Genomic DNA, 12509 nt, shown 5'->3' on the forward strand with positions numbered 1-12509 from the left:
AAATATTCCCATTCCCATATATAAAAAAGAAAAAGAAAAACACGTCCTGATGCTATTGTTCATATTTATTTGAAGTAACCAAAAGTGCATAGATCAAGCCCTTTGACAGAGCGCTTTCATTAGAACAGTGTACATTGACAGAATTGACATGCCCTGAAATCCACACCACCACCTTAACTGATCTACCACAAATCATTAGCCCAACTTACTTTTGTGCAATTAAGACATTCTAATATTCTCAGAGAACCAAAGAGAGAGGGAGTTGAGTAAGTTACACCAAACTTGAAATGGGGCAGATTTACATCCTCTCTTTGGTGTTATTCTGGAGCTTTCATTCTGTACACAACTGTGAAGGGGCCACAACCAAAGTGCTACTAGTGATTTGCCTTTGAACGTAACCTATAAGGCAATCTCACTCATCCAAATATTCCCAAAATTCCTTAGTACCAAATTTATTCTTCTCATTGTATTACTTATTTTGAAAGATTACATTGTTTTTAGATTTTGACCACTGAATTTTGACAGCCACCCATAGCATTTGACTGTTTTAGTTAGTATAGCTACATAATGATTCCTGAGCAAATGTGCAAAAAAAAAAAAAAAACCTTGTTAAGATTGGCTATTCAAGTGGCTATACTAGCAATTGCTCTAGCGATTTTTAGACACAAAGGTTAAATAGATTGTCAAAGTATTCAGGGTGGAGAGGTATGCTTTAGATCAGCCACTTCTCTGTGGTCAACAGATCCCAGACCATGACAACATCCACACAGCCATGACGTCAAAAGTGACAAGAGCCAATTAGAAACTGGAAAGGACCTTTGCTTGGTCAAGTCTTGGTCAACCTTAAATCATCTAAATTACATCTGCGTTACAATGACTCAATGCAGAGTCAAGGCTCGTTCTCCACCACGGACCAATGACATCATGTCTGTGAAGTCATCATAGCTTTGGAATCTATTGGCTACCACAGGACAAATAACATTATCCTCTTCACCTCGGTCTACTCAAAAATAACCCAAATCTTTTGACAACACCCAATTTCTAGGTAACCTTTCCTCTAGATCGCAATTAATATTCAGGCTGATCTAGGGCAAATGTCATATATAGGCCTTTATGTCACTTTAACAACTTGTTAAATACATAATAATGCTTTATAATAAAAATATAGTAAGAAATAAAAAAAATAATAATTATGACAGAGATATATAATTCCGGGAAACTTTAAACTCCAACATTTTTGCCACTAGGGCAACTTTCTCTTTTTGCTTCCTCTCTTTTGGAATGTAACACGTTGTAGAAACACCTTGTTATCCAAGTGTCTGTGTAGATCAACCCCCTCATCGGACTAAAGAATCTGGAATCTGAAACGCTGACAGATGATTAAGGAAACTAGCAAGTTATATTAGTCACAGTAGCTGATCAGGTGGAAGCTGGATTAAAAGATCAAATCTTCTGCAGTGGAAAAACGTCTAGTCCACAGGAGGTGCTGGTGGCTCTCTGCCATGATTCTGAATGAGGAGAAAAAAAAATCCATCCAGTGACTACAGGAATTACAATTCATGAATTAATGTACATTAACAATGTTGAGATGCTACACTTTCTGAGTACTGTTATTTCACCGTACTGATCATTTATACACTACTCATCAAACATTTGGAATAATTAAATAAAGAAGATTTTTTTATGTTTTTGAAATATTTATCTTATGTTGACAAAGGCTGCATTTATTTGATTACAATACAGTAAAGCAGTACTATTGTGAAATATTATTAAAGTTTTATTTTAACATATTTAAAAATGTAATTCACGTCTGTGATGGCAAAGCTGAATTTTCTCAGCAGCTATTCCTCCAGTCTTCAGTATCACATGATCCTTCAGAAATCATTCTAATATGCAGAGTTGGTCCTCAAGTAATATTCTTTTCATTATCAATCTTGAAAAGTGTATGCTGCCTAATATTTTTGTGGTTACTCAAAACCATTTAAGTTTGGGGTAAGTAAGAAATAAAACTTTTATTCAGCAAGAACACTTTAAATCCATCAAAAGCAACAGTAAGGCATTTATAATGTTATTATATTTTATAATTCCAAATATGTGCTGTTTTTTTAAACATTCTACTCATTGAAGAATCTTGAAAAAAATGCATCATAATATCCACAAAAATATAAATGACAAAAATAAGAACTATTTAAATGTAATAATATTTCACTGTATTAATGTTTATCTGTATTTTAATGAAATATGCTGCTTTGTAGAGCATAGAAACGTATACAAAAAATGTAAACATTTTGACCACTTCTGTAACAGTTTGACCATCATTATGAGGGAGTTTATCTTTCATGACTTACACCATGGGGACCGGAGGGCTTGCCGCTGGCTGAAGGACCTCTCATGCTGGCTGGGCGGAACAAGAATAGCATGAGAGCTAGAACTAGCCATCCCATAATAATCAGGGGTAGAGTGATGTCCCCTTCTACAGAGGAGTTGGGGCCTGGCACTGCACATACAAGACTTAAATGTTAGAAAATATAAGAACCTGAATATGTGCTATCGTGTGATATGCTTTTGTTTTGGACACACAAACTTACTCTCCTGAAGGCACTCTGTGTCTGTACAGTAGGACTGGGACTGCCTCAGCTTGGAAAATGAATCACAAAAAATATTTTATAAAAAATGCTAATAAAAAAAAAAAAAAAACTCCATGACAGCATTGGGCTTCTACATTACATTATTGCATAAAAAAAAAAATCTAATTTAATTTGAAACCATCAGTGTGTGATTTATATATAGCACAAGTTATTGAGTTATATGTAAAAAGCATTAAATCTATCTTTCATTTCAAATGCTTGTTCAAAAAATACTTCAAATAGCTGAATCAAATGTTATTCCTTGGCTGGTCTAAGTGAACCAAATATGGACTAGCACCATCTACTGGGAGTTTATTTAAACTACAAAGCAGAAATATTCAACACCTAGAGCGTCATTTTCTTAAAGATAAAATAACCACATAAAGATATGTAGCTACATAGCCCACTAAAGCTCTTAAAAATTAAAATTGGAACATACATACCCTGTCAGACTGGCACACATCCAACTATAATTAATTTATTGAAATTAAATGGATTTCTACACACCATTGGAAATTATTTATTAGGACAATAGCTTCACATATTATATATATTATGCATGTGTGTGTGTGTGTGTGTGTATACACTGTATGAGTATGTGTGTGTATATCCTGACAATACAATTTAAATTCCAATTCTCCATATATAAATGCACATGAGATCCCTTTGAAAAATATGAAAACTACTACTCTAAAAGAAGATAAATCCAATATAAGAACAGGGTCAATCTAAATCACATTCATTTTTCCAAACATTTTTTCAAACATTTTTCAAAATTACAAATATAAATTTCAATTTGCAGTTCGGAATTAGCAAATGCAAGTTGTATTATATATTAGGTTATGTATCTAATAATATTTGACATGCCGATCTGGAAAAGAGATGAAGAACTGACCAGACTGATGAGTCTCCTCATGGCATGTTCATGAGAGCAGATGCACTCACAGGGGTCAAAACCTCCCTCTGCCATCCTCTCCTGAATAAGACAAGAGGATTCATAAAAAAAAACTAACAATTTATAAAAACTACAAACACTAATAATATCAAAATATTTTAAACACACACGGAGACTCAAAAACTTAATGGGTGTGGTGAATTATAATGGCATCACCTGTGAAGGATGTCAGCATGACTCGCATTTGAAATCCAAATAAACACAAAGCTGTGGTAGGCTTTTTTTTTTTTTTTTTAAACAGGCTACCTTATGGACTGCCAATGTTGTCAAGTTAACAATCCAGACCAAAAATGTTATGATATTAAGACTGCTTCTCCTCTCCTAAGCTTCATCTAATGTAGTGTTTTTTAATTCGTTAAAGTTTGTGTGTGTAATATATATATATATATATATATATATATATATATATATATATATATATATATATATATATATATATAAACAGTTTGAGTACTTTATGAACAGGACATAAATTGTAAACAAATAAATACATACATACATACATATCAGCCTCATACTGACTCAACGTCGTTACGATTTAATGACAAATACTTAATAAAAATGTCGTTCAAAGTTTTAATTTATATTACACAAACTGAAAATTCCTATATTCGCATTACACAGTTATGAACATGAATAAAAAAAATAATTATTGCATTAAGATGTTTAAGTGAGATGCTGCGATGGTTGTCAGGTAATGAGTGCAATCTCAGAGTCTGAACTGCACGCTCCTGTTAAATCAACTTCGCGCGACTGAAGCCTAACGTCACTCATTAATTCCTAAATCGAATACTAAAGTTAAAAAATAATACAAATATTGGCAAAAAACATGTTGCATTTTTTTGCCACAGCATAATCTAGACATGGTAGCCTTTCAAAACTGAAAGTTTTGTACAGTGTGTTTAAATAACATTATAGGCATGACTGAATCTCGGAAACCGTAAACAAATGAAAGGAAACCCACAACAGGTTTGCTGGAACAAGGAAGCTTACTCGCAACAGTAAATTACCACACTAATTTTCCACAAGATAATGCGAACGCTCGATAGACCTTTGACGCAAATGTCTTGGTCTATCAGTTGTCTAGGTTTTTTCGTAACTTGGTTCTGTTTTGTTTGCTTCCTCTTCAAATCAACCTGCTGACTTCAAAAACATGTCTATTTGAACACTAAAAACGTATAATCCCACTCATAAACAACCAAAATCTATTTTAAGTATATTCTATACAATAAACAAAGAATAAAAAGTAATGTTTTCCCATCGTGAGACGCCGAAAATAGGCTATTCTTGCATAAATATATATCTATTTTTTTGCAGTGTTATTTGAGATATTAGCGTTTTCGGTGTTTAAATATATTCAGTAAAGCAGTAGTGTAAATGTTTAGTCTAAAAAGCAAACAAACAAAAAACACCATAAATAAGATTTTTACCCAAGTGCAAAACAAACCAGATTTGGATAGACAGATGTCTTACCGAATACTTCGACAACTCACTCGAAGAGATTTAAAACCATTCGCTTCAAACCAGGAGGAACGAAATGTGAATATTGACCCCTGAAAGTCTCCGGCAGCACAGGCCAAATCCAGGGCAAATGCTCCCTTGTGTACACTGGTGTTTGGCAATGGGCCCCAGCTCCGGCTGATGTTCCGTCTGTGTTTTGATAAGGATCGGGGAAGCAAAAATTAGGAATGTTACTATGGCGAAGGCTCGGTTCATGAATAGTAAAGAGCTTGCGCAGACGTTGATTTTTATCTGTCCTCCTGAAGGCGTCCAATTGCGCAGCCTATTTGTTATTCATGAGGTAAGTCTTCATCACGTCAACGTCTACATTTCAGCCAATCAGCAAGGCGGACTGGACGAACGTCACAGCTACATACAGAAGGGAAGTATTTGCCATAGTAGGATTGGTACATTGATGTGGTGGAATTAACAGATGAGAGCCACGTCGTTACATGACGTGAAATGTAGCATGTTTTGGAAAACACTGAAATGGCGTTACATTACTCCTCGTTCACAAAGCGTACCCTCTATTCATTGGATATCGGCATTTTGCTGGCTGAGTGTATATAATGAAATGTATATTTGCAGTGCACATCACTGCTAGTCACAGGAGTGTGACTGTGAATGAAGTGTTTGTAGCCTATGTGTGCTCTTAATCTAAGACAATGCAAGCTCATCACCGTCACTCAACTCAATCTAAACTGAAAAGGGTTGTGCAAAATTCATACCCCTTTAAATATAAATTAAATCTATTTTGGTATGCAGTGGGATCATGCAATGGCAAACTAATAAATGTGTAAAGTGAATTTGCACTTGCTGTTAACTTTAATGTCACCCCAACATAACTTTAGAACAACAAATGACATGTCTTATAATATTGACATGTTTTTATGATTAGTATTAAAAAGAGAAAAATACATATAATGCTACTTGACATGCAACAACTTTTAATGTGCATTGCACCAAAACAATCTTTACTGTCTGCTTTTCATAACCTGAGAGAGCTTACTTGTTACTAGAGAAGCATGTCCATTGTGTATAAGTTATATCTTGGTGCGGGAGTGAGTGGATGTTTGAAATGTCAGAGAGTGAAGTGATTGAACAATAAAGAGAAAGACATTTAAAAGTATAGACTACTTTTATAGCTTCATATGACGGCCCCCCAGACAGTTTCGGAAGGCTGCATTTTTTTTCACTAAGACAAGTTTGTTTTATTAGACTGAGATTTATTGTATAATGCTTTAAGGAAACTGCTATATAGCTCTCCCTCTTGTAATGCATTGTTTGACAGACCAAATGCATGATGAATATATTATGAATCATTTTTCTAAATTGCTTTGCAAATAATTATTTATTTTTAAACCAGTCATTTCACAAATGAGCTTAATCTCTCAAAATGCAGAAGGGAATAAATTAATTTAAAAATAATTAAGAGTAAGAGTAATAATGGCCTTTGGATGCTAATTAATAATAATTCCTAAGAAACATTTATGCTGTACATACAATCCAGTATATTACCATATGGTTTTATTATAGAGGGGCAATTACAGTCTTCTTAATGTCATCCACCTGTTAAAACATTCACAAATATAAACATAATATTCTTTTTAACAAATATATAATGAATAGATACAATTAATTTAAAGATAAGATACAGGCCTCGAAAGATCAATACAAATATTAATGTCAAGTGAGAATTCTTCTTGCTTAGTATAAGTTTTTGATTTTGGATGTCAAAATAAAATCCACAATATAAAGTTATATGGTTAGAGCCAGAGAGTATACAACAATATAAAAATAGTATCCATTATATCCACTACTGTTTAAACATTTGGTATTAGTAAGAAATATATTTTTTTTTTATGTTTTGAATGTTAATTGGAAGGTTTTATTGTCACCAAGCTATTCTAGTATGTTTTATTTGACCTAAATAGAAATTTCATGAATAATAATAATAATAATATAATTTGTTATTTACAGAATAAAAATCTTAAGTCAAAAATGTAAAAAAAATCTAAGTCATTTCAATTAAATAACTAAACCAACTTTTTGAAGGGGTGTGTAATTAAACAGATCATTGTACATTGTAGGCTACATTCTAAAAGTTTAATTTATATTTCATATAATTCGTCTATCACTATTTACTATTGACTAATGTGTCTAATTATGTCTATTTACTAGGGCCTAACGTCTTAGCAAAAACAATGCAGGGTTGAGGATGGACACTTGGACAGATGTGATTTGGACCTGGGGGTGAAACGTATGTATCCAAGCTGTAGAAGCAGGATATCATGTGACAGCACCACCATATGGGACTGATACTAGATCTGGATGCATTCTGGATCAGTCAAGAGCTCTGCTTTTCTGCTGCGTGACATCACCACCTGCTTCAATAAAGAGGAAAAACGCAGTGTTCTAGTGTCATGTTTGAGTTTTCCAGACTCTCATTGTGCTCGCCAGTGTTTGTACTGGAGCTCAGCGAACTGTTTAAGGAGAGCGAGCGAGAGAGAGAGAGAGAGAGAGAGAGAGAGAGAGAGAGCGAGAGAGAGAGAGAGAGAGAGAGAGAGAGCGAGAGAGAGAGAAAGTGAAGCACTATCAGTCTTTGCGGACTGGACTGGAGGCTCAAAAACAGCGGAAGAGAGAAAGAGAGAGAGTGATAGAGAGAGAGAGAGGAATCAATCAGCCATGGCAAACATCGCTGTGCAGAGGATCAAGCGAGAGTTCAAAGAAGTGCTGAAAAGCGAAGAGGTTTGCAAAACGTTACTTTACTCTATTTTCCTGCCCGTTAAGAGCAAACAAAAGGAGTTTTGGGAAAAACGTCCAGAAACAAATGAGCTAGCTTAGCCTGCTAAGCTAATGTTAGCATGAACTGTCATATGATGGCCTGTAGATACGGAAGTCTTACATCTGATAATTGTGTATCCTTTGATATTTTAAGACGAAAGCCATGACCGAAATGTGAAAACCGTTTATGGACATGTCAAAAGAACCACAAGGTGCTTGACTGCACACGTCGTTCTTTAGCGTTGAAGCTACCTTGCTATTTGACATAGTTAGCCTGCTAGCTGCTTCACTAACCTTTCTTTAGTGTGTTATAATATTAGCACTCGTGTTTGTCGCGTTAACGTTTTCTTTCTTAATTTTTTGAATACTTTTTTTTACTGGTCGTGTCCAGAGATGTTTGCTGTGTTGGTGTCAGTTAGCATCACTGCTGGGCTGTTTTAAGTAGTTTTCAGGAGTGCAACACTATGGTTGTTTCAAAACCCATTGAGGTGTCTACCTAGACAATATATTTGGGAACCACAGGCACCTTTCATGCTGTCTACCTAGGTCGCTCATTGTTTTGAAACGGCTCCGAGACTTAATTGGTCACTTCTTTGTTCTGGGCAGCTAAAGTAAAGAAACAACCTTGTTTGACTAACTAAAGGCTCGTTTCTGCCATTTTGTCTTGATCCCGGTTTAATTAAATGCACAAAGGTTAAATGGGTAAATAACCCTTTTCCTGTTTCTATTTTTGTTCTACTTTATAACAGACAAGTAAAAATCAAATAAAAGTAGATCTGGTGGATGAAAACTTCACAGAGTTAAAGGGAGAAATAGCAGGACCTCCAGACACACCATATGAAGGTAGTGAGGCTATCTTCATCAGTCTTCTCTATTGCTGACATGATGTTTGCAGATCATATGTTCTGATGAATATTATAATTTACAAGCTTTTTTTCACTATAGGGGGCAGATACCAGCTAGAAATCAAGATACCTGAGACATATCCTTTTAACCCACCCAAGGTAATCTTTTACATATTTATTTGATGTTTTAGTAATAATTAAAGAAAAATCAAGCTGAAGTGATTGTAAGTAAATCAGGATTTTTCACAGACTTAATATTACCTATCAGGAATTTATTAGGTTTCTAATAGTTGGTCTTGCAATTCATATTGGAGCCAGGTAATCAGAGACACAACCATGTTCACTTAATAAAAAATATAAAAAACAAATAACTTAACAGCTTTCATTTGCTAAATTATCAAATTTGTAAAAACCTTTTAAAAGGACAGCATATTTTAAGTTGTTTCCACTGGAAAAAATGCATGTGATAGTGCCTCTATATCCTACAAAACACACTTTAGCTTCAAGTCTCCATAAAAACGATTAGATACGGTGCACATTTATCAAGGTTTAATGTTTAAAAATTGTTATATGCTTGAACTGTTTTATATCTATAGATTTGTGATGATTTGAGAAGGCTAAATTGATCAAATATATGCTATGATCAGCTCACTGTCTGCCGCTGGCCACTTGGTTGTCGCTTCAAAAACAAAAACCTATATTTAACAAACAAAAATTGTGCAAAACCTTTTTCTAAATTAACTTTAAAGAATTGTATTAATTTATTTTTAGAAATTTTAATTTAATTATTTTTTTTTAGTGCAGGTATGATCAATTATGATTTAATGTTGACTTGATTTGAAAGACCATTTGACTTAAATATATATTTTTCCTACATGTTTTTCAGGTGCGGTTTATTACGAAGATCTGGCATCCCAATATAAGTTCAGTTACTGGGGCAATATGTTTGGACATTTTAAAAGACCAGTGGTGAGTGCATATAATTAATGATCATGACAGGTTTAGTTTACTGTCATCAAGCATATAATGTGTCTTATTTGCCCAATTACTGTTATGTAAGGACTTTCTCTTTCCTGTTCACTTTTCTATACTCTTTCTCCATCTGCTCTGTGTTCGGTCTTCACTTCCTGTGCACAGGGCTGCTGCTATGACACTGCGAACAGTTCTGCTCTCACTACAGGCGCTGTTAGCTGCAGCAGAGCCAGACGATCCTCAAGACGCTGTGGTAGCCAATCAGGTACACATGCTTGTCTGAATGAGAACGGACAATAACAAAGCCTTGCAAACCTTTCAGCTACGTTACTGTTGTTGTTTTTTGCAGTATAAGCAGAATCCAGAAATGTTCAAACAAACCGCTCGTCTCTGGTCTCATGTTTACGCTGGTGCCCCCGTGTCCAGTCCCGAGTACACACGCAAAATAGACAAACTTTGTGCAATGGGCTTCGACAAAGTAAGTACTGAAAGTGAACAGCTAATAGTGTGCTTAAAAACTCAGTCTGGGGTTTGCAACCTTAGGGACATGGGACAATATTGGCATGTGTTGCCTTTAACTTTCAGCACATTACCTGATATAAATGTGAAATTACCACTGTCAGTGAGGTTTTAAACTTGTCTTATATGATCTTTAATAATCAAAACGATGACAATAGCTTGGAAAATCAAAGTTTATTGCTTGTGTAGGTTTTTTTTTTTTTTTATAAGAACGCTCACCAAAGCTCCATTTATTTGATCAAAATAGAAACCGTAATGGTGAAAAAAGAATTTCAATTTAAAATAACTATTTTCTGTTGTAATATAGAAAGCTGAGTTTAGTCCAGTCTTCCACGTTCTTTTAGAAATCATTCTAATGATTTGGTGCTCAAATAATCCGTATTGAAAAGGGTTGTGCTGCTTAACTCTTTCCTTGCCACTAAAGAGTCATCTCATCATTTAGAAGACAATGCTTCATCGCCACTAAAGAGTTTTTACGGCTTTTCATGTTTGCGCTGTTATACAGTGGGGGCGCTATTACACATCTTCTGAACGAGTACAAAACCACACATGAACATGATAGAGAAACGAACAATCTCTTATCTAAACAGATGCATATGAAAAATAATGTAATCATCAGCAATAGACAGCAAATTAATGAAAACTGCATAATGTTATGGAGTAAAATGTTGATCCAGGAAGTAGTATATGTCTGTGCAAGCTTCGTAGGTATTGATGGAAGCAATTTATTGGATTTATGCTTTGCTAACTGTACCGAATTTTATCCAGATGTAGTTTTTGACAAAATACCTGTATTCAAGTGTTGATTTAAAAAAAGAAAAAGAAAAGAATGCTTTAAGGTAGAGTAAAATGTTATATATATATATATATATATATATATATATATATATGTATATATATATGTAGAGGCTGTGGTCTTTGTTTTCGTGTATTGCATATTCAAATATTCATACAAAAAAATATACTGAAAAGTGAAAAATAAAAGTGAGTGAAAGTGAAGTGACATTCAGCCAAGTATGGTGACCCATACTCAGAATTTGTGCTCTGCATTTAACCCATCCGAAATGCGCACACACACAGAGCAGTGAACACACACACACACACTGTGAACACACACCCAGAGCAGTGGGCAGCCATTTATGCTGCGGCGCCCGGGGAGCAGTTGGGGGTTCGATGCCTTGCTCAAGGGCACCTAAGTCATGGTATTGAAGGTGGAGAGAGAGCTGTTCATGCACTCCCCCCACCCACAATTCCGTCTGGCCCGATACTAGAACTCACAACCCTTCGATTGGGAGTCCTACCCTCTAACCATTAGGCCACGACTTCCCCGTGAAAATCTCAAAATCGCTGGGGTTGGCTGGCAACTTTTTTCAAAAATACTGACAGGGAAAGATGTTGAAAGGATTATAGCATTTATTTAATATAAAAACCTTTGTAACATTTAAAGTGCCTTTACTGTCAATTTAATCTGTCCTTGCTAAATAAAAGTATTAAAAAATAGAATAACTTATCCCAAACCTTTGAATGGTGGTATAGAAATATGCAGAATACTGTAAATTAGGCACTGTTGAAAGCATAATGAAATAATCCTTCAAATGAATTTCAGTTTCATTGATTTGTGGAGTAACACTTTATGCTATATTGAATGGGAAAAACATTTCTGTAACTCTAAGTGTCATCTAAGAAGTAATTAAGCAAATCTACTGTTGCTTACAAATGTTACATTTTGTCTTTGTCTCTCTCAAACAGAATGCAGTAATAGTAGCCTTGTCCTCAAAATCATGGGACGTGGAGACGGCGACAGAGCTGCTACTAAGCAACTGATCCTCCAGCTCTCTTCATCAGGCCATGTTTTCCTCAAACCCCTCCTGCATCATGACCCATTCACTCCCACCCACCCAACCATGCACACATGCATCACCCGTCTTGGTTTGTGTTCAGAATGAATGTTAGCAGTTAGACAGTGAGACCTCTGAGTCATCTTCTGTCTCTCTTAGCAAATGGTCTCATCCCTTGTCTTTTTTTTTTTCTTCCCAACATTTTCACTGTTTCTGCCTTGCTACAATCATTTTTCCTCTTAAATTTAGGCTGTCACTTCCCTTTTAAAGAAACCCAAAAAGACAAAGCCTCCATCACTGTCATTTCATGTGAAAAGAAACACCCACTCGCATCTGTGAGACAATGTTAGTACATGTAAACTAGTATATTTAAGACTGTGTACATTTAAAAGGCAAAATAGCACTAATGTTATTTTTTTTTCAATCTGTACACCATAAAAATGTGTTTTGGGATATTCTTATTTGAATG

At 35.0% G+C, this 12509-nt stretch overlaps 2 protein-coding genes across 3 annotated transcripts; one reads left to right on the forward strand and one right to left on the reverse strand.

The window, feature by feature from the left end:
* Nucleotides 1-50: 50 nt before the first annotated feature.
* Nucleotides 51-5345, reverse strand: LOC127949390 (small integral membrane protein 14-like). Of its 2 annotated transcripts, none has more exons than XM_052546519.1 (5): nt 5076-5345; nt 3523-3603; nt 2589-2637; nt 2349-2497; nt 51-1508 (listed from the first exon to the last, which is right to left on the reverse strand). In XM_052546519.1, exons 2-5 carry the CDS (start codon nt 3595-3597, stop codon nt 1470-1472), a joined length of 312 nt encoding a protein of 103 aa, XP_052402479.1. In that variant the 5' UTR covers nt 3598-3603; nt 5076-5345; the 3' UTR covers nt 51-1469. The 2 variants fall into 2 exon arrangements, with proteins under 2 accessions (XP_052402479.1, XP_052402478.1); XM_052546518.1 differs by having other exon boundaries at nt 5056-5339.
* A 2154-nt stretch (nt 5346-7499) lies between these two features.
* On the forward strand, nt 7500-12464 carry LOC127948353 (ubiquitin-conjugating enzyme E2 K). Its single transcript, XM_052544775.1, has 7 exons — nt 7500-7830; nt 8616-8709; nt 8812-8870; nt 9598-9680; nt 9849-9948; nt 10033-10161; nt 11952-12464. Exons 1-7 carry the CDS (start codon nt 7768-7770, stop codon nt 12024-12026), a joined length of 603 nt encoding a protein of 200 aa, XP_052400735.1. The 5' UTR covers nt 7500-7767; the 3' UTR covers nt 12027-12464.
* The last annotated feature ends 45 nt before the right edge of the window (nt 12465-12509 follow it).

The sequence above is a fragment of the Carassius gibelio genome, chromosome B1 (genome assembly GCF_023724105.1).
Source record: "Carassius gibelio isolate Cgi1373 ecotype wild population from Czech Republic chromosome B1, carGib1.2-hapl.c, whole genome shotgun sequence".
Classification (NCBI taxonomy): Eukaryota; Metazoa; Chordata; class Actinopteri; order Cypriniformes; family Cyprinidae; genus Carassius; species Carassius gibelio.

Coding starts and splice junctions, on each gene's coding strand:
- LOC127948353 (XM_052544775.1), top strand. CDS start 7,768: ATGGCAAACATCGCTGTGCAGAGGATCAAGCGAGAGTTCAAAGAAGTG. Junction 8,871..9,597: donor ATCCTTTTAACCCACCCAAG/GTAATCTTTTAC, acceptor CATGTTTTTCAG/GTGCGGTTTATTACGAAGAT. Junction 9,681..9,848: donor GACATTTTAAAAGACCAGTG/GTGAGTGCATAT, acceptor TCCTGTGCACAG/GGCTGCTGCTATGACACTGC.
- LOC127949390 (XM_052546519.1), bottom strand. CDS start 3,597: ATGGCAGAGGGAGGTTTTGACCCCTGTGAGTGCATCTGCTCTCATGAA. Junction 2,638..3,522: donor TGAGGAGACTCATCAGTCTG/GTCAGTTCTTCA, acceptor TCATTTTCCAAG/CTGAGGCAGTCCCAGTCCTA. Junction 1,509..2,348: donor AGCCCTCCGGTCCCCATGGT/GTAAGTCATGAA, acceptor CTCCTCATTCAG/AATCATGGCAGAGAGCCACC.